At 43.6% G+C, this 25,105-nt stretch overlaps 4 protein-coding genes across 4 annotated transcripts; 1 reads left to right on the top strand and 3 right to left on the bottom strand.

Annotated features, from left to right (window-relative positions):
• Window positions 1–241: 241 nt before the first annotated feature.
• On the bottom strand, window positions 242–1,673 carry LOC105416475 (early nodulin-75-like). The gene is made up of 4 exons (XM_011604116.2): window positions 1,418–1,673; window positions 1,117–1,174; window positions 797–1,037; window positions 242–674 (listed from the first exon to the last, which is right to left on the bottom strand). The coding sequence occupies exons 2-4, from the start codon at window positions 1,140–1,142 to the stop codon at window positions 609–611; spliced, it is 333 nt and encodes a 110-aa protein (XP_011602418.1). The 5' UTR covers window positions 1,143–1,174; window positions 1,418–1,673; the 3' UTR covers window positions 242–608.
• A 129-nt stretch (window positions 1,674–1,802) lies between these two features.
• abi3b (ABI family, member 3b) lies at window positions 1,803–3,739 on the bottom strand. The gene is made up of 5 exons (XM_029844968.1): window positions 3,546–3,739; window positions 3,135–3,302; window positions 2,748–2,927; window positions 2,594–2,664; window positions 1,803–2,355 (listed from the first exon to the last, which is right to left on the bottom strand). The coding sequence occupies exons 1-5, from the start codon at window positions 3,687–3,689 to the stop codon at window positions 1,902–1,904; spliced, it is 1,017 nt and encodes a 338-aa protein (XP_029700828.1). The 5' UTR covers window positions 3,690–3,739; the 3' UTR covers window positions 1,803–1,901.
• A 1,389-nt stretch (window positions 3,740–5,128) lies between these two features.
• On the bottom strand, window positions 5,129–6,094 carry LOC115251699 (early nodulin-75-like). Its single transcript, XM_029844984.1, has 4 exons — window positions 6,049–6,094; window positions 5,746–5,803; window positions 5,426–5,666; window positions 5,129–5,303 (listed from the first exon to the last, which is right to left on the bottom strand). Exons 2-4 carry the CDS (start codon window positions 5,769–5,771, stop codon window positions 5,238–5,240), a joined length of 333 nt encoding a protein of 110 aa, XP_029700844.1. The 5' UTR covers window positions 5,772–5,803; window positions 6,049–6,094; the 3' UTR covers window positions 5,129–5,237.
• Window positions 6,095–10,866: 4,772 nt separating this feature from the next.
• On the top strand, window positions 10,867–25,060 carry ace (angiotensin I converting enzyme (peptidyl-dipeptidase A) 1). Its single transcript, XM_011604124.2, has 25 exons — window positions 10,867–11,527; window positions 14,367–14,531; window positions 14,637–14,724; window positions 15,180–15,323; window positions 15,430–15,621; window positions 16,539–16,636; window positions 16,747–16,916; window positions 17,016–17,239; window positions 17,325–17,469; window positions 18,200–18,298; window positions 18,694–18,816; window positions 18,909–19,114; window positions 19,184–19,320; window positions 19,577–19,735; window positions 20,510–20,597; window positions 20,729–20,872; window positions 20,970–21,161; window positions 21,381–21,478; window positions 21,598–21,770; window positions 22,677–22,900; window positions 22,982–23,126; window positions 23,289–23,387; window positions 23,506–23,628; window positions 23,769–23,959; window positions 24,470–25,060. Exons 1-25 carry the CDS (start codon window positions 11,300–11,302, stop codon window positions 24,670–24,672), a joined length of 3,858 nt encoding a protein of 1,285 aa, XP_011602426.2. The 5' UTR covers window positions 10,867–11,299; the 3' UTR covers window positions 24,673–25,060.
• Window positions 25,061–25,105: the final 45 nt, after the last annotated feature.

Raw genomic sequence — 25,105 nt, 5'->3', positions numbered from 1 at the left:
CACAGCTGACAGTGGACCTTCATCCTATAAACATTCCGCTGATTAAACTTCTAAGGAAGGTGCGGCGTAATGGACACAAATCAAGCACAGAATCAGTAAACTGAACACAGAAACACACAAACTTAACAACATTATTGCCCAGATTAATTGACGGATGAACTCTTACCTTATGAAAAATATAAAAGTGTCTTAACATGTGCTTTGTGTCAAAGTATAAGGAAGTGCACGAAACGAAGAGCTTTTACAGCATTATTTTCATTTTTAAAGATACAGGACAGAAATATACACATTCCAAATCTACTAAAATGTTGAAAGTAGTGAAGTTAGGATTAAAGGCAAAAAACCCACTGTCACTCAAGTGGTTTCTTGTAACCTTCCCTCACTGCGAAAACATGAAATATCCCGTTTAATAATGTTTAAACTACCTTTGACGTTGAATTTAACACTGAATGTTACACATGCACACATTAAATAGCCATAGAAAAACAGGTCAGCAACAACTCAAACACATTTCAGATCAGTTCTCATTATTTTCTAATACATTTTCTATTATAAACACACCTAAAATGTTCATGCAAGTTATAGTTAAAGGGAAGGAGGAAAGAAGATCAGGTTTGTTCTGAGTAAGCTGGAGGGTCTGTGTATGAAGGCTCCTGATAGGCTGGTGGTTCCAGCTGGATGGAGACAAAAGAGAATGTATTACACATTCATTTCATCCCCTTTTAATCGATTAAAAATTACAAAAGCCTCTTTATCACAAGCTCTGCTAAGGGTGTGAATATGAGCGCTGTTGTACCTTGTATGGAGGAGGCAGGCTGACGTGTATTGTGGAGTACACAGGAGGGTCCCTGTGAGGAGGCTGCAAATGTGCTTCATATGGCTCCAGCTGTGGCTCCTCTCCTTCAGATACAGGGACCACGTACACAGACGGAGGTTCAGGGAGGCTCAGCGAGCGGTTGCCTGTGGATTTCCTCTTCTTCTTTACAAATTGGTAACACAAAATCCACAGAACCACCCCGAAACACAGCAAAGGAATCCTGAGAGAGAGGACAACTGTTACTGTAGCTACAGACGGCAAAAAGCTGCAAACTGGATGAGAACAGAGGGAATACTCACTCAACTGCAGGATAGAAAAGAGACATGGCAGCTTCAAGTTGTATAGTAGGTGTCACAACTGAGGAGGATGAAGAGACGTTGTCAGTAAGAAGGTGCACGGTTGTAAAGTTGAAGACATTTCTATTACAACTGACCCGTTTGAGTCTACGCAACAAAGATCTAAGACTTCATTCTGAATTGAAAAAGTAAATAGCAAAGAAGGCTGCATCAAGTGCTTCTTCTCCAGCTCAGTTCCTGTTCTCTCACTTTTAGGTCCCACAGAAGAAGACTCAAAGGAGAAGGTAAAGAGAATGAATCTCACCATCATGTTGGAGCCACTCAGTGCTGCTGATTAAGTATCTTGTAGACTTTCAACAGACATTTTATAGCCTCAGTAGCCACGGTTCTAAAGGGTGACGTAAAATCAGAACAGTAGGACAGCTGAGCGTCCAAAAGGCCAGTGGGTGTTACTGATTAGGAGAACTGCAGCAATAAATATCACGCAGGTTAATAAAAATGGAAATTACGAAACTTCAACCTAGAGTGTAACTAGGAAACCTGGGAACGCTCCTGTTGCAGCTTGTGTCTATGGAATGCAGCTGAGGTGTTGAAACATGTTCTACAGACCTCCGTGGTGGTAAAAAGGTTTCTATCCCACACGAGAAAGTCAAGATTGAACCAAAACACGTTATTTTTCTAATATTTTGGTTTATTTTATATTTGATTAATCTCTTACATCAGCCCGGACATTTTTGCCCAGTTTGCCAGTTACACGTCCCCCAGATCAGGACAGAGGCAGTCAGTTTTTAAAATGGAGGAGGAGGGGGTGGTGGGGGTGGTGGGGGGATGCCAGTGGTGCCCGAGAGGTTGAGTGGGGGAGGAGGGGGGACTGCGCCTTCTGTCGTTGGTGGAGGTGGAGGAGGCAGGTATGTGTCACTGGATGGGGAAATGGGTGGTGGAGGTGGAGGAAGGCATGTGGGTGAGATCAAGGAGGAGGCCAGAGGAGGTGGAGGAGGAACAGGGGCACCTCCTACAGCGGGAGGAGGGGGAGGTGGGGGGAGCGATGTGGGTGACATCAAGGAAGGTGGTGGAGGAAACCCAGTGTCTGTTGCTGGAGGAGGAGGAGGGGGTGGTGGCGGAGCGGTGGTACTTGGCTCTGAAGAGCCAGCAGGTGGAGGTGGAGCGCTGGTGTCACTGGAGCTGGCCACAGTTCGCAAGGAGGGAACAGAAGGTGGAGGCACGGCGATGCCGAGGCTGCTTCTGCACTCAAGACAGGGAGAAAAACTCATGAGAACTCTGGGAAATGCAGTCTCAGGAACTACGTTAGCACGCCGAAGAAGCTATAGCAGCTACAACTTATCGGGACCAGTTCTGTAGCTTCTGTCCATTTCCAGCGTTGCTGCTAAGATAACCTGTTGATAAGCGCTGAGCTTTCTGGAGTATCGTTTTTTCTGAGAACATCGATTTAATGAGGACTGAGAAGGATCTGTCTACATACACAGGTGCCTCTGGGGTGCTCTGTACACCAGCTGTGGTTCCTGCTGGCTGTCTGGACTGTGGCTCGCTGACCTGCCAGACAGGATAAATGCGGATTAAAAAAATGATGGCATCATCCTCAGCCATAGAAATGCAAGCATCCCTCCACACTTTACCTGGAAACAGTGTCCAATGGAGTCCAAGGCGGAGTACAATATTGGCACCCGTGAGTAGCTCCTCACCGGCTCCTTTCCTGACGCTGGTGGGGTCACATGTTTGGCACGAATCCTGGTTTTAGGAGCAGTAAAAGCTCCGATCTCTCTCCTGGACACCTTTTCAAAGTGGATGGCTACAGCCTGCAGAATACAGCAGGACAGCAACTTCATTCTCACATCATTTGTGGTACCGCTCGCCTGATCTGCTTCACTGTCCAGACTTGTTGGGAACAAGACGATGCAACCGAAGCTGATTCTGGATTCCCAAATTCAGTTTCCAGCCAAAAACCAACTTGCGACTGATTATTTTCTGAACATTCCCTATCTGTGTTCCAGTGAGGCTGTTACCAGTGACAGCAGGTTGACTGAGGACTCCATGTCTTTCATCTGCATGGTCTGTGAGTCCAGCAGCCTCAGCACGGTACTGGCCAGACTGTTGATCTGGTAGGTCACACTGGCCAGAGACTGGACAGCCAAAGCCTTGGCCTCCTCCATAGCCTGATGCGGGTCTTCAGCCTGTGGGATCAGTCAGACATTTAACATCTACACTGAACCCACACACCCAGTGGGACATTGTTGTTTCAGTTAAAATTCTCTAATGAGGACGCTTTGATTAAGTTGGAAGTGACGTCTTTTGTCGAGCCTGTAACAAAGGTTCCAACTCACAAAGCGTCTTCGACTGCATTTGCCTCAAAAACCTGATGAACGTCAACCGCATCGCGTGTTTTGGGAGCTCGTTTTTTTCTGCGCACTTCTCACCTCAATGTATTTGCTCTCGCAGTAATCTGCAACTTGAAGGAGGTTGTTGTGGTTGTCTGCGAGACCTTTTCTGGAAGCTGGCGCTTCTTCCAAGATCTGAGAAATGACCTCAGAAAAGTTCATTCTGTCCGAACTGTCGCCCATTCCCTGCTGTCTGTCTGGTAAGTCCGGGAGCCTTTCAGGAGGATGCCAAGGTATGTGAGGTGAGTCGGGCGAGGCGGGGAGGTCGTTCTGTAAAGGCGGAATCCCCGCAGGGGAAAGATTTCCACCGTGTCAGAGAAGAACTGGTTTCAGGGACGAACTTCGGAGCACTAATTCGAAATGCTCATGGCAGCGTTGGTTTACAGGTGACCAGCAGTTAATAAGGGTTGGCCGCGCGCATAAACAGTGATATGAAATGTAATTTAGTTGATATGATTTGATATCAAACGTGCGCTCTGATATGTGCAATTGTAGTACCCGCCCGAACCACTAGATGTCACTATGGAGAGACTGATCATTTTCCGGGGATTTTATAATAAGTGATGACGACAAACGCCACACTGAGACTGTCGTCATCAATAGAGGGAAATAACTATTCTTTTTGTCATTTCTAGTATCAGATTAATTCAGCTCCCCCTAAACATTTTCGAAATGTAGTTCTCGATCACTGCAAAATGTATTGCATTGGTTGTGACATCATGTAACCATTCAACATTAGTGTGAGATGGACCCACATCTGAAGCTTCACAGTCCTCGTGTCGATTGTGTCTTACTAAATATCAAACCATATCCCAACTCACTGCTAAGTCATACAGATTTCCTTCTTACTGGTATTCTAAAATCACAAAGGATGACTTTTCCAATATGTCATGACAGAATTCTCATTTTTGGCGTCTCTGTCGTTCTATGTGACACTTTCATGGGTGGAATATATCTCTGCTCTGTTTGAGATTAAACGCACCTACAATATTTATCAAAAGGTAGTTTTTGGTGAGCAACAGGACTCGTTGGACACCCCGCTCATTGTTTTTGCAGACAAATGTTGCTGTCAGCATGTGACGGTGGCCTGGGTTTTCTCTTTTGTCTGTTCAGTTCCAGCTGATCAGTGTGCAGTGATGCTGTCACTGCACTAAAATGAAATATTCTCTGATCAGACCTAAAGTAAAGGGGCTGTTGGGCTGTTGTGCAAGTTCAATCTGCACATTAGATTTATCCTGAATGTGTATGTTGATGGCAAATATCTGGGGCAGCATCCACCACTGTGTGGAGGACATGTGCATGAGTTTACAGAATTATACATGTTAGTATTCTGCAGTTCTTACTGGGCAACATAGACAGGAAATTACTCTTGCAGCACTCTGGGAAGTCTGTGTTTTATTCTTTAGTTTACAGTAGAGTTACATTTGCAAATTCTCTACAAAAGCTGAATGTTTACTGTAACTCACAATGACTGGTGAGTTAGCTGCACTTTGTTGAACTTTCCATCGCAGAGAAAATATTGTTTGTTAACATTTCAACTTACTTTGACATTTTGAACTAACTTTTAACACTGAATGTTACACATGCGCACATTAAATAGCCATAAAAAACAGGTCAACAACAACTCAAACACATTTCAGATCAGTTCTCATTATTTTCTAATACATTTTCTATTATAAACACACCTAAATGTTCATGCAAGTTATATTTAAAGGGAAGGAGGAAGGAAGATCAGGTTTGTTCTGAGTAAGCTGGAGGGTCTGTGTATGAAGGCTCCTGATAGGCTGGTGGTTCCAGCTGGATGGAGACAAAAGAGAATGTATTACACGTTGATTTCATCCCCTTTTAATCGATTAAAAATGACAAAAATCTCTTCATCACGAGCACTGCTAAGGGTGTGAATATGAGCGCTGTTGTACCTTGTATGGAGGAGGCAGGCTGACGTGTATTGTGGAGTACACAGGAGGGTCCCTGTGAGGAGGCTGCAAATGTGCTTCATATGGCTCCAGCTGTGGCTCCTCTCCTTCAGATACAGGGACCACGTACACAGACGGAGGTTCAGGGAGGCTCAGCGAGCGGTTGCCTGTGGATTTCCTCTTCTTCTTTACAAATTGGTAACACAAAATCCACAGAACCACCCCGAAACACAGCAAAGGAATCCTGAGAGAGAGGACAACTGTTACTGTAGCTACAGACGGCAAAAAGCTGCAAACTGGATGAGAACAGAGGGAATACTCACTCAACTGCAGGATAGAAAAGAGACATGGCAGCTTCAGGTTGTATAGTAGGTGTCACAACTGAGGAGGATGAAGAGACGTTGTCAGTAAGAAGGTGCACGGTTGTAAAGTTGAAGGCATTTCTATTACAACTGACCCGTTTGAGTCTACGCAACAAAGATCTAAGACTTCATTCTGAATTGATAAAGTAAGTAGCAAAGAAGGCTGCATCTAAAGTGCTTCTTCTCCAGCTCAGTTCCTGTTCTCTCACTTTTAGGTCCCACAGAAGAAGACTCAAAGGAGAAGGTAAAGAAAATGAATCTCACCATCATGTTGGAGCCACTCAGTGCTGCTGATTAAGTATCTTGTAGACTTTCAACAGACATTTTATAGCCTCAATGACCCGATATATGTGGTAGAAGTGGCCACGGTTCGAAATGGTGACGTAAAATCAGAACAGTAGGACAGCGGAGCGTCCAAAAGGCCAGTGGGTGGTACTGATTAGGAGAACTGCAGCAATAAATATCACGCAGGTTAATAAAAAAGGCTGCTTGTGAAATACTGTTGAGACAATGACGAAACAGGGGCTTCAAATTGGCTGACATACATATCACTATAGAGTCTTATTATCATCTGATTAGGCCAGTGTGAGACGTGCTGCTGGAGCAGTATGGATGCAGACATTGGTGTTTTTTATTTTTTATTTTTAAGGTGGAACATTGAGGACAGAGACAAAAAGTTAATGTTTTTAGGCTGCTAGTGGTGGTGGTGGTGGTGGTGTGTGTGTGTGTGTGTGTGTGTGTGTGTGTGTGTGTGTGTGTGTGTGTGTGTGTGTGTGTGTGTGTGTGTGTGTTTGGGGATGGGCGCATTTAAGCATCTAACATTGAATATCTGTCAAGCTGTCACCTGTAATCGTCTCATATTGTTAACTGCTTTATCCTTTTCAGGGTCACGGGGAGGGTACACAATGGGTTAAGGCAGGTCCACCCCTGAATGTGTTGACAGTTCATCACAGAGCCATATATGCACATTGGTGGGTTTGGCTCAAGGATCCCTCGGTAGTGCTCTGAACGTGTTCTGGTACCTTCCCTATAACCAGTTTTGTCTGCCCTGAAGCCCGTTCCAGCAACCCTACGCTTTTCAGCCTAGTTTCCAAGGGACTGAGCTATCACCGCCTCTGTCACTGTACTATCAAACCATATCCGCTAGGGGTCAGTGTTGTACGAGAGTTGGCCTCATGATCAGTTGCTGTTCAGAATTATATTTTGAATTACATACGTTATACAATCATTATTATAGTATGCATTGTGTTGTCCAGGATTTCCTGCATAAACATTTTGAAGACCACAACAGCCTTGATTGCAGCCCCACAAAGGTCTGAACTTGGATAGTTTTTTATGCTGAAAACAGTCGGGTTCACTTTGATAAACAGTACCACGATGACACCTAAAATAATCATGATTGGGCCCTTTTTGTAAAACACGTCCTGTTGGGATTTCTGGTTTGTGTCTGTCTTTGGCCTGCGGGGTGTGGTGTTGGCCGGGGTGTCTGTTCACTTTCCTGAGTGTGTCTGTTCGTGTGGGGAGTGTGTTTGTTCGTCTAGTGTGGGTGCTTGTTCGGGTTCCTTGGTGTTGGTAGGGTGGCTGTTCGTGGTGAAGCTGTTTGGTCGCTTCCCCTGTCGTATGTTGGTGCGCTGAGTTTCCTGGAGGGTCGCTCCTATTCCCGTGCTTCCGGTTTCCCTGGAGGACCGCTCCTGTTCCTGTGTTCCTGTTGCCCTGGAGGGCCGCTCCTGTCCCTGTTCCGTGTCTCCTGGAGGACTGCTCCCGCCCCCCTTGCAGTCTGGGAGGACTGCCTCTGCCCTCAATGTCTCGGGGCACGTTCGTGTGGGGAGCGTGTCGCGCCGGACTCCTGAGTCCTCGCCGGTCCAGGAGGACTGCAGCGTGTTGAGGACTCAACGGTGTTCCGAGTTCCCAGCAGTCCAGGGGGACTGCGTCTGGTGTGAGGACTCGCCAATGGGCCTGGGACGGGCGGACGCTGCCTCCCGATCCCCCTTCAGTCCAGGAGGACTGTTTGTCGTCAATGTGTGCTCCCCCCCTGTAAAAAAAGCCTTTGACCTCTCCACCACTGTGTCCTGGCCTGCGTTCGGGTCCGCTACCACCACGTATCGTAACACGTCCGCCTTTATCAACTGTAATAGAGTCAAATGGACATCCACTGTGTCCTTGGCATCATAAAACACAAATGGATTTTTGTGTATGCTTCTTAGGACATGCTAGATATTTCTTTGTTTATATTTCTGATTACGGTATTAATTTCATCTGTGCTTACAGAAAAAAAAATGGTTCAGACTTTTACAGCTTTATTGTTGCTTTATTGTTTTTTTAGAATGGTTGTTTTCAATACTGAGCCAGCAATAAATTTGTCTCTGACAATAAACTGTAGCTGTAAATTTTGTCCCTGTTGATTTTCTGCACAATTTATTAGCTGGTCTGTCGCTCTGCTTTCCTCAGCAGCTGGATGCAAACAGGTCCCCGTTCACAGCAACGGACAATTTCCATAAAACAATCAGCCACAACATCATTAACACTGTCCCAGCTTGATTAGATTTTTGATAATTAATTAAAACATTATCTTTCTTGCAAAGCTTGAAATGATCTTTAATAGATTTCTTAAATAAGGTGCCAAGCCACACCTCCTGCCTTTAACACACAACGCACACACACATGCAGACAGGCACACACACGTGTACGCTCTTGCATTTGGATCTTGCAAATGTGGCAGAAGAGATAGAGCTCCAGGTGTGCATCCAGGAGTTGCTCTCCCACGATGCATCTGTACAGGCTGGAAGACGCTCCCTTAGAGGGCCAAGGACACGTGCATATGGCCTACAGACACGAGCAGTACATGTGTGGAGCTCAATTTTATTTGAAAACCTGTCAATGTTAGCAACTTTACAGCTTTGAATATTTCATTATGAAATTGTTACGTTAATGTTCTTCAACTATTTGATCAGTTTATGAGTTTTAAGTATTGAAGATTATGATAATTGCCTCATCTTTTTTTTGCAAAGTAATAGTAAATTTGAGTCTTGCCTTTATCAACTCGACTGCACACACACACACACACACACACACACACACACACACACACACACACACACACACAGAAAGATGTCCAAGGGTGTGCAACATATTTTGGTGTTTGTAGATTGGATATTTGCATCCGTAATAGCTTCTTCACACTTCACAGACTTCCATTAAAGGAAAAAGCAGATTCAATTATTGTGTTCCAGAGTTTGAGGCTGCCAAAATCACACACACACACACTCTCTCTCACACACACACACACACACACACACACACACACTGGCGTGCACGCAGACACACACCAGTTATTCTTCAGCCTTCTGCTTTTCATTCACAAACACACATTGTAAAAATGTGGCAAAGAAAATAAATAGGATTTTTCTTCTTGAAAGCATGATTTCTGTTCTCATCAAAGTTGTCCAACATGCAGTCATCAGCCAAGGCTCAGTCTAGAACCTGGCAGGTCTATTCTGTGCTCCAGAGTAGCACATGTTCCACGCATGTCACGTGTTTCCAAATCAGGAGAACTTTGGCAACACCTTGTGTATCAGCTATTTTATTGTAATATAGCAGCACGACAACATCGAGGAGGACATCTTCTGCTCTGCCGTTGGTCGGTGATAAAGAGGAGTAGAAGGTCATAAACCAGACAACGTGATGTGAATCAGGTGATTAAATGTTTTACTGTGGGCTGATAAAAGCCTGAAAAATAGTCCTTAGACTGACAGTCAGAGTTGTTTTTTTTCCCTGCCTTCTCTAGCTGGGATCCAGATTAATTTCTGAACTCTTCCCCAGGCATCTTTTATGGCCTCTTTCAGTCTCTGTGTCATGCTGGCCTCACTGAGTAGCTTAAAACACAGTCTATCCTTCAGAAGTGCTGAATGTCAAAGGTGAAGCCAACATTTTCAAAAATAGTTTGCCATAGTTTAATCATTCATTGCTACGAGCTGACTCAGGCGTTCTTATGAGCGTAATTGGTGGAAACAGAAGCACAAGATAGAGAAGCACTTCAATTGTAAGCTGTAGTCTTAAACTTCTCCCATATCATCAAACCTTAGAACAAATGTGCAGTAGGTTATCTAAACATAGAGAAGATATATTTTTGATGATGCAAGTTGCAATTTGACAGGTCCAGTGTCAAAGCAACTATAAGTGAGCGAGGCTAATGCACATTACTGATGTATCAGGAATCTCATTATTCATTAAACAGCCCATATGTGCGAGAAGCTGATGCTAGAGGAGAAAGTTGAAGGGCTCTGAATTATTCAAGTCTTGCTAGGGAAGTATGGAGTCAGACTGTAGGCAAATATTCTCTTTTGCCTTAAAAAGAGTGTTGAGAAACCAGATATTTCTTTGCAGACACTGCAAACATGAGTGTGTTTCTGAGTTTGCACATGCATGCCGTATTATTCAAATGTGACAAAGAACCAATTTAATTTTCTCCAAAAGCATGATATCACATCTGGAATGTTGAATAGAACTCTTAATGAGTTCATTGTGTTCTCAGAAGGTTTTTGGGAGAAGTGACAACATGCAGAAGAGTCCAGATTGGCATTTGAAGCCCACCAAATGAGCTGAGTTTATTTACTCTGTACTTAGGCTAGAAAAGTGGACATGTGTTTCCATGTGTTTCCTTTTCCCCCCCATCAGGCAGAAAACAGGAACCGCTAAGTGGAACATTCCATCTGAAGGATACACCAACAAGCTGGATGAGCTGCAGGCTGGTCTGTATCACTGATGTTTGCTGGACATCAGATGAATAGAATATAGATTCTATATAAAGAGGACCAGAATTGGTTTGGCAGTTGCTGTTTTTTTTGTTTTTAATGCAGAAGGAGGAATTTCATAATCCTCTCTCACCTTTTCTGTTGTCTGCATCCCTCAGACTTGAGTCCAGTCACACCTGCCTGTTTCATTCCTCGCTTCACATGCTCTCTTTCATTACCCCATCTTCATGTCCCCCCCCCCCCCCCCCCCCCTCCCTTCTGAAGGAGGGGACTGAGAGCTCAGTATGTGGAGTCCCTCCCAGACTCTCCAGAGCTGGTTATTGAGTCTTCACCACTGTCCAGGCAGGCAGACAGGCACTTGCACTATCCTGGTGTGCAGTATCTTATCTATATCTATATCTTATCTAGCATCGCTCTGAGTAAGGGAAACGTGGATATTATGATGGAAAATTGCCATCCGTATTCTGACAGGGTGGTAAAATAAAGGTAGGGGAAGAGATATTGAGGAGGAGACCTGGGGGGTGGACATGTCTATCGCTGTTATGTGTGGGCAGGGTTAAACTGGCACTTTAAAAGAGACTTGAATTGACTTTTCTTCATTCATCAGAAAGGCAGGCAGGTTAAACAGGCAGGGAGAACTAGGTGGATGAGAAAATAGCTGGAGGGGAAGGTTTACGCTCACTCCACCGAAGATTAGTCTCACCAGTGAACTCCTTCAGTGTACAGGCTTTCTCTTTCTCCTCTTGTGGTGACCGGCCACGGGAATGGGAATGGACAGGATTCTGTGGACAGTCCTTGTGCTGCTGCAAGGGCTGGCACCTTCTGAGGCTCTGAGAGAGGAATGGCAGCCAGCAGACTATTTAGACTCTTTGGAACAAGCAAAGCAGTTCCTCGCTGACTACAACAGCACTGCAGAGGAGGTACTTTTCTTTTCCCAGTCTGCCTCCTGGAACTACAACACCAACATTACAGACTACAACTCCAAGCTTCAGGTAAGAGAGATTCGGGAGCTTTAGTTTAGATGACATGCTAGCAATGCTGTTAAATGTGTGCATGGTCAGGCATTTCCATTTAACTAAGCTCAGTTTGATTTGGATATCACCCCTATAGTCATCTCTGTCCAGAAGTGCACACAGTGCAGCCAGATCCGCTTGAAGGTTTCTGTAAGTGTTGGCTGCATCTTCTCCTTTCAAATTCGTTTCCCAGGGCTCATGCATATTTTTGAAATCAGCTATCCTTTGATATTAGCTGCTTATTTTGTAGTATTTTTTACTAAGTACGGTGCTACAGTTGGACACCCGTCTTTGAAAATGGCTTCCATCTGACTACCAGACAGAATCCATGGGTCAATATTTGATCAAATGTGTTACCATACTTCAGGATCATCTGCCTTATAGATATTTGTGTTGCAGTTGATTATATATTGATTTTAGAAAAGAAAAGGGAAGAGACAGGTGGAGCCACAGATGAAATCCATACATGTATATTTATAAATTACTAACAGTAATTATTAAAACAAAAGATCCCAGTTCAAGGCTTTAGGCATTTTAGACTAGCTATCATCATCCAGGTCTGCGGAGGACTCCAGGATGTGTCCAACACAAAAGGTAAAAGATGAGCAGGATGGACTTTTTTCTTTTGATGAGTCCATTTCTTCACCAGGACAGTGTACACATAGGATAAAAGTGGATTAGTGCACTGAGCTCATGTGACCTGGCAGCCACGACACAGAGAAATCCCCTAATTGTGCTGCACAAAGACAGGAGTGGACGGATGAATAGAGATGAGTTGATGCCTTTGTGAATAAAACTGGGGTGTTAGAGGATAAAACAGAGAAAGGATCAGCTCAGAGGCTTCTAATCTGGGGGAAAATCAACGCCTGTTAGTCTTTAAACCACCGAACGAACTGCCAGCAAGTGTCATCATTAAACTTTTCATTTCAATGCTTTAGAATATCATTAAAGCAGATTATCATTTAAAATGATTGCAAATAAATCACCAGCTTTAGTTCATCACATTTGCCTCAGAAGAACTTGTGACAGGGTTGGACTTTAGTGCTTCTTTTTCCATGTAACTGTGACTCATTGGTTCACAAAACTGTTATTGTAACCATGGGCCTGTTCAAAAATTAAAACAATGCCAACATCCTGATCTCACCGCAAATCAGCCAAAAAAGGAGGTGAAGAGTAGCGCGTCATCCTTATCTTCACTGTGACTGCTGCAAATACAGAGATGGACGGTACGGCAGCATGCTGGAAACAAGATATTGAGAGGAAAAGGGAGATTGTGAGAAAGAGACAGAGGTCAGAGTTAATACTTCTACTCACTGTCAACAGATTAGCCTGTTATTTCAGTGAAGGCTTGGAAAAGACTGATAAGAAAGGCTTCAATGAAAACATCACTAGAATGAAGCTGCGGTCCTGCCCGTTAACGCAGGATGTGTGTTTCATTGACAGTACCTGCAGCCTTTTACATTTCAGCTCTTACACTGAAGCTCAGTCTATGTTCTGGTGTGAACTGTGTGGAGTTGCCTCACAATAACATTGTGACACACTGATAATCCATGAATCTGAACAATGATCGCCAGCAGCCTTGACTCCTACTACTCTGTAGTAAGGCCTGTGTGCTGAGACCCCTCTGCTGTGACCTTCCACGTCGCCATAAAAGGAAAGCTGATGGTGTTCGCAGAGGTCCTGAATGAACACTTGATGCAGGCATTTTTCATACACATCATCCTTGGATCTGGTTGTTCGGCTTCTGTCCTTGCTCCTGTCATCCAGGAAGAGGGCTTCGTTCGTGAGCTTGAGTTCATAAAACTGTCAAAGAAGGAAGGAGATGAAGATGAATTACCGTAGTATGTTACATAACAAAACTGCCAAACCTGTACGTTATGCTAATCTCTCACCAGGTCGGTTCCCAAAAAAACACCTTTGTCTGTGCCAAAATGCAACAGGTGTGAACTATTTCACTGAAAGCTGCAAGTCTTAAGTCTTCTTAATGTGACTCATTTCTCTTCTACTTCTACTAAGTGGCTTAAGTGTCATTTGACTATCCAAACATAAAACCTCTTTTTCTAGTTATTCACATTGTTGAGGGCTGTGCTTAACTGGTGTAGCTGTGTATTAACGCTAACGTTAATACATTTGAAATTAGGAAAAAAGGTCCTCAAGGAAAAGTACTTGTCAGGTACTGGTGACAACTTTCTTTATCAACGTTCCTGAGAAATGAAGTTTCTGCTGGTTATTTCAGCTGCAGTTTTTGGAAAAAGAATATTTATACTGTAGAAAAAAAACAGCTGACAGAATCCTCTTTCCATGGCTTCATCCAAGAGCATGTTGTTTCTGGGTTTTACCTCCTTTTTTTGGTCAAACCTTTCCTGGATCCTAATCTGTCATCAGTCTTTCCTCTTGGCTTTTGTGAGCACCAACATTAGCTGGCCGTAAAGACAAAAACCCATTAATCCATAACTCAGGAGCTTCTCCACATCGTGCTTGACTGGTACCCCTGTGACAGCAGGGCTTCCTACTCTCTCCCTGGACAACATGGAAGCCATAATCTTAATTTATGGAATGGGCCATTTGAGTTTAAAATGCTGTGGAATCCTGCTTGAACCATCATCCTTTCAGCTCAACACAAGGACAAAACCACAAGCTGGAGCCACAATCACAATCTAATCTCAGAGCAGATCATTTTTCACGCTGTCATATTAAGATGACCCTTGACCTCAACAGAATAAACTCTGTCACTGCTGCTCAGCCACAAACGTGTACTACAGGACAGTCTCAGCCATTTCTGCAATACAATATTTTGTTTTCCTCCTCTTGCCTTCAGGTAAATGCGTCTCTGGAAGAACAGGCCTTTACGGCAGCATGGGGGTCAAAAGCCAAGACAACTTTCGTAAAAGCTTTGGACTTACTTTCCGAGTCTGAAAAGAAACTGATGAATAAGATCAAAGTTTTGGGATCTGCTAATCTGCCCCTGGATGAAAGAGAGAAGGTTTGTTTCACAGCCATTATTCCTAAAAGTCAAATCAGGGTTTTTATTTGTCATTCCAGTTGGGTCATCTGAGTCTGACCAGAAATGTCTTTCTTATTTCTCCAGTATAACACAATTCTTAGCGTCATGGAGAACATCTACTCCACGGCTAAGGTGCATCCACAGCCAAATGTAAGCTGGAGCCTCGAACCTGGTGAGTAAATGCAGTTTTGGAGTTTGGGATCAGACCAGTCTTGAACATGGGGTGTAACAGATGTAACTTTGATTGCAAACAGTCATAATCTTACCTCACAGAAAACTATCAGGATGGGAAAATTAGTGTGGAGCAGTCGCCAAAGGAAGTGTTACTGACAACCCGTGAAGGTTAAAAAAATACAACCGTAGAAAAAGCTTTTAAGGCAGGCAGCAAAGATCGTGAACAATGGTTCTGCGTTTAACTGTCATCAGTAATCGTGGGAAATTCCTGCCAGCTGACAGCCTGATGAGAGCTTGGTTTATTAATCTTGGAGGAGTTTTCAAACAAGGATACACTCCTTCACAGACAACGTGGATTTACAGCTGTGGCTTTCTGTCTTTGGGCCTTCCTGCCATTTTTAAAAAATTCCGTTGCATCCTTCTATATTTCCTCATGTTGTATCTTTTTCCCAGAGCTTACTGACATCATGGCAAATTCTAGGAGCTACAAGAAGCTGTTGTACGCCTGGGAGGGCTGGCACAATGTATCCGGTGATCCTCTCAGGGAGCGCTACAAGAACTTTGTGGAGCTCAGTAACAAAGCTTATCGAAGCGATGGTGAGAACCTCACCTTCAGCAGCCACAAATGAACACTGCTGGCAGTCACACGGGAGCGTTGGCCGAAAGGATGGAAAATAAAAGGGAATGTCTTTCTCCTGTTCAGGTTTCGCAGACACTGGAGCCTACTGGCGCTCTTGGTATGAGAGTGACACCTTTGAGCAGGATCTCGAGGAGCTCTACAAAACCATAGAGCCCCTCTATCACAACCTGCATGCTTTTGTGAGGCGGAAGCTCTACAACCAATACGGCCCCAAATACATCAACCTCAAAGGTCCCATCCCTGCCCACCTGCTAGGTACGATCAGGTGTTTTTCACCTTTGACAGACAGACGCACTGGTCTGCTGCCTGAGTCTTTAAATGCACCCGACACACCACTTCATCAGTAGGTTTAAATAGTTTTGTTTTTTTGCTCTACAAACATGCATCTACTTTAGTTTTTTTTGTTTTGTTGCATTTTCTCTATAAAAAATAGACGTGAATCATTCCTACTAGGATTTCCAGATAGGACCTAACATTTCCTCATGAACTAACAAGGTCGTCATCATCACGGACTGATCTTTGTTTTATTATTTTCTTTTGTCCTGTGGTGGCATTAACCATGCAAGTTTTTTAACATAGCAAATTTTGATGACATTTCGTCCTTGGTGCTTTTTTGTTGGACTGCTGTGTCAGCAGAAAGTTTTTCATGCTGGCATTGTGGAAGTATTGTATTGGAGGTGAACATTAACCTTTATGAGGAGTTAATCTTTGCAGCTCTTAGGCTGCATCATTTGCTAGTAAACACAAGGCTACAGCAATTGGCCCTCCTCCTTATCTTATCTAAAGCATATCATGCTTCGATAAAGGGTAAATAGGATTTTTTCCCCCTGGCTTTCCTGTCTTGCTTTCAAGATGTTTTCTCCTGCCACCTTTCTCAGCTCCTTGTGAGAATGCCTGCTCCACCTCCAAAGCAAGGCATTTCATATTTACAGAAGTTTTAACTGGCTTAATCAGAGCATAAACACACAAATACTGGCTTGCTTTCTTGCATGAGCGTACATTGTATGGCATCATAAATTCTAACAGCATTGCTTTAGCCCTCTTAGACAATACGATAGTGATCTTAAGTCTTTTTTCATCATTGCTGTGGAGAAAACATTTTCCTAGATTCACTCTGAGCAACGAGCTGGTTGGAAATTCCTTCCTAATTATGTTTTCTTCCTCACTTGCAGGAAACATGTGGGCCCAGTCTTGGAACAATCTGTATAGTTTGATGGTCCCATTTCCTGACAAGCCCAACATCGATGTGACCGAAGAAATGGTTAAACAAGTAAGTGTGTATTCCACTGCTGCTGGAAAAGCAATCATTCTCGAGATCACTCACAAGTCCATGTCATCCCAGGTCTGTCTGCTAACTGGATAATTCTTTCCTGTCCACAGGGCTATAACGCCACACATATGTTTGTCGTGGCTGAGGAATTTTTCACGTCTCTGAATTTAGATCGCATGCCCGATGAGTTCTGGGAAGAATCTATGCTGGTTAAGCCTGCAGATCGAGAGGTAGTGTGCCACGCGTCTGCCTGGGACTTTTACAACCGTAAAGACTTCAGGTAAAACCAGCAAAAATTTCCTAAGTTGACCATCACCATGAGTAACTGAGGGTAGAATGCACCATTGATAGAACACAACCAATTTTCCATCTGCTGCAGAATCAAGCAGTGCACCACGGTGACGATGTCGCAGCTCTCAACTGTTCACCACGAGATGGGACACGTCCAGTATTATTTACAATACAAGAACCAGCCGGTGGGCTACCGCCGTGGGGCCAACCCTGGCTTTCACGAGGCCATCGGGGATGTCTTGGCACTTTCCGTTTCCACGCCCAAACATCTGCACACCATTAAGCTGCTGGACTCTCTAGTCTCAGATTCTGGTAAGGAAACATCCCATCCTTTAGATTACATTCTAATGAGTTGGATGAATGGAAAACAAACTTAAAAGGCCTATTGTTTGATTAGAAATGGATACCAACTACCTGCTAAAGATGGCTCTGGAAAAGATTGCTTTCCTTCCTTTTGGCTACCTCATTGACCAGTGGAGATGGGGTGTGTTCAGTGGACGCACACCTCCTGAGAGCTACAATTCTGAATGGTGGTACCTCCGGTGGGTAATATGGAGAGTTTAAAATTTAAAAGCATTTGATCATATTCAGTGATCTTTAGAAGGTCAATTGTGGGTGGTCGCTCAGTTTTGGGGGGTTCAAGCCCTGCTGCAGACAAAACTTGGCAGGCGTTCTGGTAGCAGGGGGAGGTGCTACGACACCCTCAAAGCACCACTGATGTACCCTTGGGCAAGGTACTGAAACCCCAAATGCTCACACAGGTCAACTCATCCAGTGGTGGATCTGGCCTTTGCCCATAAGCAGCTGGGATTGGCTCCAGCACCATCCCTGTGACCCTGAAAGGGGTATGGTAGTCATGTTTTTAACCAATGCATGATACCTATAAAAGTTGCCCTTGGATGTCATCATAGTTCTGTAACTAATGAGGGAACACACATTTAAGATCTATTATCAAGGCTCCAAGATAAAAACAAGCCTGTGTACAACTGGTTTTCAGCCAAGGTTGCTGCCTGGTGAAAAGGAGCCAGTGTACCTTCAAGCCCTGTGAACAGAACACATGCAGTTTCCCCCCAAATGTTCTTATTCTGCCCCTGTTAGAGCGAACTAAAACCAAAGTCATATCAATAATTATCTGCAGGGTCTTCACCATTTACGGACACTTATCATTGGTTTCACGCCATCGTTGTTAAATATTGACAAAATAATGACAGGGTGATATCAGTTGATATTTAACTCATGCAGTGTGGTTTCAAGTGTCTTTTTCTCAAAAAGGACAAAGTATCAAGGAATCTGCCCGGGCACCAAGCGTACCGCGGCGCACTTTGATCCTGGAGCAAAGTTCCACATCCCTGGAAACACACCATATATCAGGTAGAAACTACCATATTGTGAACACACTCACTATTCTACTTCTAGCCAATTTTTCTAGAAGACAGCAAGGTTATAACTCTTTTTTCTTATGCATACCTTTACTGTATATCAGTGCCTGTATTCTATACTCTGTGGTGAACTACCACATGAGAGGGATTCTTAAACAGCAGAAGTCCAACAATAGCAGGAAGTTCCATAATGGCATTCCCGACCGTGGATTTTATCTTTAACAATATAGGACACAACACCCAGTTACTTAACAGCAAATTTCTCTCTTGATATAATAACTGATGTAATTAGGCGTGATGAAAAAACTCATTTTAAAATGTTGTCCATGTGCTTGGATTGAAATGTAATATCCTGAAAAGATAACTGAGCCAATCCCTCCCCTGCAGGTACTTTGTCAGCTTTATCTTGCAGTTCCAGCTTCATGAGAAACTGTGTGCGGCAGCGAATCACACTGGTCCCCTTCACCAGTGTGACATCTACCGCTCTGAAGACGCAGGAGCCATTTTGAAGTTAGTAATCTGACTGGTCTTCTGTTAAACCCAACATCTATAAAATGCATAGTAGAAGCACCGATGTACCATAACACAATTGTATCATCCAGGAAAATTCTTCAGGCTGGTTCATCCAAACCTTGGCCAGAGGTGCTTCAAGATGCCATTGGGGTCAACAAGTTAAATGCTTCAGCTCTGATGGAATACTTCAAACCCATTACTGATTGGCTCAAAATGCAAAATGTGAATGAGACCTTGGGATGGCCTGATTTTAATTGGGTTCCACCCATTCCTGAGGGTTACCCAGAGGATATCGGTGAGCCATAAATCCAAACTACTAACACACAATGAATGGATTACCTTCTACATTGTCTTCTTCTTTCAGGCATGAATACAGATGAGGTTGATGCACAAGCATTTCTGAGTGAATACAACAGCACGGCAGAGGGTGTGTGGAACGCATACACCGAGGCCTCCTGGAAGTACAACACTGACATCAACGATGCCAATAAGAATGCGATGGTGAGACCAGCTCGCTGACTGACTCCACTATGATCACCTCAATACTGTTCAGCCATCACCTATCAACAATCAAACAAAAACCCGTCTTTGATTTTTGCTTGCAACCAAATAAATCAAATTATTTAAATATGTGTCAGTGAATTAACATCCGGAACTAATCAACATCTATATGCATGTCTCATCTGTCTAATCATCATTAACTCAGCATGCTCCAACAAAAAATAGAACATTCAAAGTGTCTGTTATTCTTCATAAGCTTGAAAAAAACCTGGAGATGTCTGCTCACACGCTGCGGTATGGACAAAGGGCCCGCGAATACGACACCACCGACTTCCAGGACGTCTCGGTCAAACGCATCATTGAAAAACTCAGTGACATAGACAGGGCAGCACTGCCGAAAGAAGAGCTGGAAGAGGTGTGACGGGAAATCTTTACCTTTTCTTTTGTAACACACAACTGTTCTGAACACACAAATAGTTGTGTTGGTTGGTGGTGAAGTGTCAGCTGTCTATGAACACATGAACAAAAGACACAAAATATTTCCTGTTGGCTGCACCCCAGTTAAGGAACACACATAACCTTTGTGGTAACTCCAGCATATACAAAAGGTAGCGATTACATGACCCTGGACATAGATCCAAAGTGGATGCATTTCAACTTCAAGGTAGGATAAGAGCAGAGTGTGTGTCAGGGTGTTACACACCACACAGATAATGTACATTAAGCAATGTCACATAAAGTTTCTGATGGAACCTGTAGTCATGGGAACCAAACTAGGTACACACAGTAACTCCGGCACAAACTTGAAACAGGGTAACACACAAAAACACTCACATCCACACAAACACACACACACACATTCACACACACATGCACGTACGCACGCGCGCGCACACGCGCACGTACGCACCCATGTCATGTAAATGCCAGATTTGCATGTGAACACAACTTCTTCAACAGAATTCAGGTTTAAACCAGATTTCCTAGTGGTAAAATACATGACCAGGTTAATAGGAATTGTTGCTGGTATCATTTTAGTTACCGTATACATTTTACAGCTCTTTCATTATGCAGCCATATCCAGTCTCTGTTTAAAGGTTATGAACTGACAAATCCTTCATCTGGTTATATTTATTACTAAAACCATATACCAGGTTTTCTTTGTTGCTAATATTTTTCCCCCTTTCAGTTCAACACCCTCCTGTCCAACATGGAAGCCAATTACAGTGTAGCTGTTGTCTGCAGAGAAGATGGGACATGCCATCCACTGGATCCAGGTATGAAACTGAAGCCTTGTGTCTGCCTGTTGAAAAAGAAATGTAAAACAAATGTATAAGTGTGTGACCAGAAAGCAATATATGCCCTCTTAGAAAGGCAACACGTTGTAAAGGAAAGAGTTCTGTTTCAGATCTTCAGAAGATCATGGCAGAGTCCAGGGACTATGATGAGCTTTTGTTTGCCTGGAAAGGATGGAGAGATTCTGCTGGGAAAGTGCTTCGCCAGGGTTACAAAAGATATGTTGAACTGGCCAACAAAGCAGCTACACTCAATGGTATGGCCTCTGTAGGGGTCGTTTTACACGCACACCCACATTCAGGATTTTAGTGCTCCTCATTGATGAATGGTTCCGTCCCTGGCTGTGCTCGCAGGTCACTCTGACAACGGAGCATTCTGGCGTTCCCTGTATGAATCCCCTACCTTTGAGCAGGACCTGGAGGTCCTGTGGAAGGAGCTGGAGCCACTCTATCACAACGTGCACGCATACGTTCGCAGGGCACTGTACAAAAAGTATGGCCCTGAACGCATCAACCTAAAAGGGCCCATCCCTGCTCATTTGCTAGGTATTTTTATAACAAAGATCCTTTGGTCAAATCTATACTTAAGTTGTTTTTTCACTGTGGAATTTAAGGGATCTAAAATGTAGAACGACCTATTGTTGTTCCGTCAACATTGGGTCGGCTTCAGTCCATAACATGTCACGGTTGACTCAGTCAGAAGCCTCATGTGTTTTAATAAGACTAAGGATGAGTCACAACCTAAATCGTCCTTTGTCATCTTAGGCAACATGTGGGCACAGACTTGGTCTGGAATAATGGATTTAGTCATTCCCTACCCAGATGCCACGCAGGTCGATGCCACCCCAGCTATGCAGGCACAGGTGAATGAACATCAATTAAGAGCCCACACTCATGTATCAACTGTGGAGGATGATCTGCTCTGAGCAGATGGGAACAGAATGAATAGTTCATTCAGTCAGAATGCTTTTTCTTCACTCAGAAATGGAACGCCACCAGAATGTTCCAGGAATCAGACAAGTTTTTCACATCGCTTGGTCTGGAACCAATGCCTCAAGAGTTTTGGGACAAATCGATGCTGGAGAAACCTTCTGATGGGCGTCAGGTGGTGTGTCACGCTTCAGCATGGGACTTTTATAACCGAAAAGACTTCAGGTAAAAACGCCGCTGTTGTCATGACAACATGCAAAGTTAAAAAGCTGTTAGTTCCTATCAGTCTACTGAAAATAGAAGACATGTCTAGACAGTTAAATTGAGCCTGACTCCACCTAGTCAGCTCTGCAAGAGGAAGTTGGGGAGGTCAGGGAGAAATCAAAGACCACACTGAGGCAACGATGGGGATTCTGTAGCTTTATGAGGTGACATTGTGTATACAAGCAAGGATGGGTGTGTAAACGTGATTGCACAACTTAAGTGGACTACTTGATCCAACCATTGTGGGATTTCTTCAGTATTTTATACTAGGGACAAAGGTGTAATGTGTTGAGAAAGTATTTGTTTGTCAAGCGAAAACCCCGTCAGGCCTGAACAGGAGTCAGATGCAGAGATTGTTTAACAGCAAATGCCAACTTTAAGCAGAAAAAATTAACCTCACTGCAAAGTGAGAAAATAAACATGCTATAAAACAGTAAAATACAAATCCCTGATTGAGTAAATAACCCTGTGCAAGATTGCCCAAATCAAAATCGCTCCTTCAAAAAGGAGGCTCTACAAAATCTATCTCAAAATCAAAATCACTCCCAATGGAGGAAAACAAAATAACTGTGGGAGCTTAGGTTACTTAGGATATTACAATTAAATTACAACATTTACAAGTGAAAGGTTACTCTTGATTTGGAAAATGGCAGCCAAGTAAAATAGCCAGGTAACACATGAGGGAAGGACAAGTGATCTGAAAGGAGACAGGAGAAACCTTTCAAAATAAAACAGGAAGTCAGGTGATAAACCTCAGTGCAGTGTGACACGCTCAGGTGTGGAAGAGTCACACAAAGTGAGCCAACTAAAATCCCATATACGTGAGATTTAATGCCCTCAGTTTTAAACTGTGATATTTGTCTCCAGGATCAAACAGTGCACGGTTGTGACCATGGACGACCTGATCACAGTCCACCATGAGATGGGCCACGTGCAGTATTTTCTGCAGTATAAAGACCAGCCTGTGTCCTTCCGTGATGGAGCCAACCCTGGCTTCCACGAGGCCATCGGCGATGTCCTGGCCCTATCTGTGTCCACACCCAAACATCTTCAGAGCATCGGCCTCCTGGACAAAGTGGAAAACAACCCTGGTGTGTAACTTCAGCCACATGCGGCACGGAATGGCAAAGCTTTGTTACTCAAGAGTTCTGTGGTTCTGTCCCTTACCCCAGAGAGCGACATCAACTTCTTGCTGAGCATGGCGCTTGACAAGATTGCTTTCCTCCCATTTGGATACCTGATGGACCAATGGAGATGGAAGGTCTTTGATGGACGTATCTCATCATCTGAGTACAATAAAGAATGGTGGAACCTCAGGTAAAGTTCAAGAACCTTTGTTCCTACAATTATAAGGTGCAAGGGCTATTGTGATGTAAAAAAACAAATCATAAAAGTTATTCAAGACTGTATTGATTATAAAACAATAAATAAATTGATTGTAAAAGGATTCACTTCAGATAATGTTTTATTACATTGCAGGATGAAATATCAAGGCCTGTGCCCACCTGTCAACCGCACAGAGGAGGATTTTGACCCAGGTGCTAAGTTCCACATCCCTGCTAACGTGCCTTATGTGAGGTAAAAATCACTCCTGATTCACTGATAAAAGTTTCAACATATTTTGGAAAGATAAGATGCAAAAAATGCAATAAATCATATCACATTTGTGCTTCACTTTACGATTCCCTTCAATTAGGTACTTCGTCAGCTTTGTCATCCAGTTTCAGTTCCACAAGGCCCTGTGCGCGGCTGCCAGTCATACTGGGCCTCTTCATACCTGTGATATCTACCGATCTAAAGAAGCAGGGAAGCTCCTGGGGTCAGTAAACTGGGTAGATGATGCCCAAATTTAATTAACACAGACATTTCAACAGTAGAGTGCAGTATTATCAGTGTAGTCGCTTGCCACATGCGTGTAATTATCTTTACAACACACTATCACGGTTGATCCTCTTCCAGTGACGTGATGAAACTAGGCGCCAGCAAGCCCTGGCCAGAGGCTATGGCCATGATCACCGGCCAACCAAAAATGAGTGCCGAGCCACTGATGGAGTATTTTAAACCTCTCATTGATTGGCTGGTGGAGGAGAACAAGAAGAACAACGACATTCTTGGGTGGCCTGAATACGACTGGAGACCTTGGAGCCCTGGTAAATCCAGAACCTTTACACAGACATTATGATAATCATCTGAAGCAAATCAGACCTCTGGACCCTTGCATTAGGGAAGAGTTCCTGTTTCAAAGCCAAATGGTTTTGGCCTGATGAAGAGATAAAACGTACAATGTGGCTGTACAGAGGCATCCATTCTGTCTTTCTCCTGCTGCAGCCCACAGTGAAATCAATCTCCCTTTTCTCGGCTTTGACTGATGAGATCCCGCTGAAGGGACGTTTGCAGATTAGATTGATGAGCCTCTAAGCAGGAGAGCAAAAGCGGGAGCCGGAGCATAGAGGGGACAGAGAAAATGTGCTTTTTACACACATATTAAGAGATGAATGCAGAATACTGATGAAAAGAAAGATGAACTGTGGAGCAAGAATCTTGAGAAGCTGATTACACCAGTGTTACAAGTTCACGCATGATGAAATCAGTATGGGTGATTTACAGCTGTAATTCATATATATTTAAAACACATTCTATTCCCCTCTCTTTTATTCCAGTGTGTCCAGAGGAAGTGGAAGTGAAGGTTCCTGATAAAGTAGACTTCCTGGGAATGAACGTGGATGCTTCGGGTGCCACAGCTGGCCAGTGGATCCTGTTGGTCCTGGCTGTGCTCTTTTTGCTGACCACCATTCTTATGGCCTATAAATACAGGAAGGCAAAAAAGCCCCAAAAATCTATATCCATGATGGAGATAAAGTGAGTAGACTAGCTAGCTTCAGTGAGGCTTGTCCCACTGCGGCACCGACCTCGGCGAGAACATCGGTGTTTTTGTGTAATGTACAGTGTCAACAAGTGTCAGTGTCATTTTGGTCCAATTCTTTTGTCTCAATGTCAATGGCATGCACTTAAAATTTTGCCTATGCCAAAATGATAGTTCTGTAATTTATTTGCAAATTTTGAGAGTAAATGTTTTAAAGGAGTGCTTGTATTGCCAACAATTGTGAAGGCTTTTTAAAAAATGTTTTTGGATGCTTTGCATTCATGCAATTAAAAACAGTAAATATGTATTCTGCCTGCGTGTTTCAATAAAATAGAATAACAGGATACACTTTTACCATCACAGATGAATTAAAAGCTGTTTTACTGCTGTTTTTGTGCTGCATAAGCTCATTAGCTCGCTAGAGCTGACACTT

This window comes from Takifugu rubripes, chromosome 1 (assembly GCF_901000725.2).
Source record: "Takifugu rubripes chromosome 1, fTakRub1.2, whole genome shotgun sequence".
In the NCBI taxonomy this organism is placed as follows: domain Eukaryota; kingdom Metazoa; phylum Chordata; class Actinopteri; order Tetraodontiformes; family Tetraodontidae; genus Takifugu; species Takifugu rubripes.
This window is presented reverse-complemented; position numbering and strand designations above follow the sequence as displayed.

Bases quoted from the DNA above. Each gene is read 5' to 3' on its own strand.
- LOC105416475 (XM_011604116.2), bottom strand. From the start codon at position 1,142: ATGTCTCTTTTCTATCCTGCAGTTGA. The intron at 1,038-1,116 runs GTGAGTATTCCC...CCTCTCTCTCAG, and splicing joins CTTTTCTATCCTGCAGTTGA to GATTCCTTTGCTGTGTTTCG. The intron at 675-796 runs GTACAACAGCGC...GTCTCCATCCAG, and splicing joins GCCTGCCTCCTCCATACAAG to CTGGAACCACCAGCCTATCA.
- abi3b (XM_029844968.1), bottom strand. From the start codon at position 3,689: ATGGGCGACAGTTCGGACAGAATGAACTTTTCTGAGGTCATTTCTCAG. The intron at 3,303-3,545 runs GTGAGAAGTGCG...CTGATCCCACAG, and splicing joins GCGAGAGCAAATACATTGAG to GCTGAAGACCCGCATCAGGC. The intron at 2,928-3,134 runs GTAACAGCCTCA...TGTATTCTGCAG, and splicing joins CAGTCAACCTGCTGTCACTG to GCTGTAGCCATCCACTTTGA.
- LOC115251699 (XM_029844984.1), bottom strand. From the start codon at position 5,771: ATGTCTCTTTTCTATCCTGCAGTTGA. The intron at 5,667-5,745 runs GTGAGTATTCCC...CCTCTCTCTCAG, and splicing joins CTTTTCTATCCTGCAGTTGA to GATTCCTTTGCTGTGTTTCG. The intron at 5,304-5,425 runs GTACAACAGCGC...GTCTCCATCCAG, and splicing joins GCCTGCCTCCTCCATACAAG to CTGGAACCACCAGCCTATCA.
- ace (XM_011604124.2), top strand. From the start codon at position 11,300: ATGGGAATGGACAGGATTCTGTGGACAGTCCTTGTGCTGCTGCAAGGG. The intron at 15,324-15,429 runs GTGAGAACCTCA...TCTCCTGTTCAG, and splicing joins CAAAGCTTATCGAAGCGATG to GTTTCGCAGACACTGGAGCC. The intron at 19,321-19,576 runs GTGAGACCAGCT...ATTCTTCATAAG, and splicing joins ATGCCAATAAGAATGCGATG to CTTGAAAAAAACCTGGAGAT.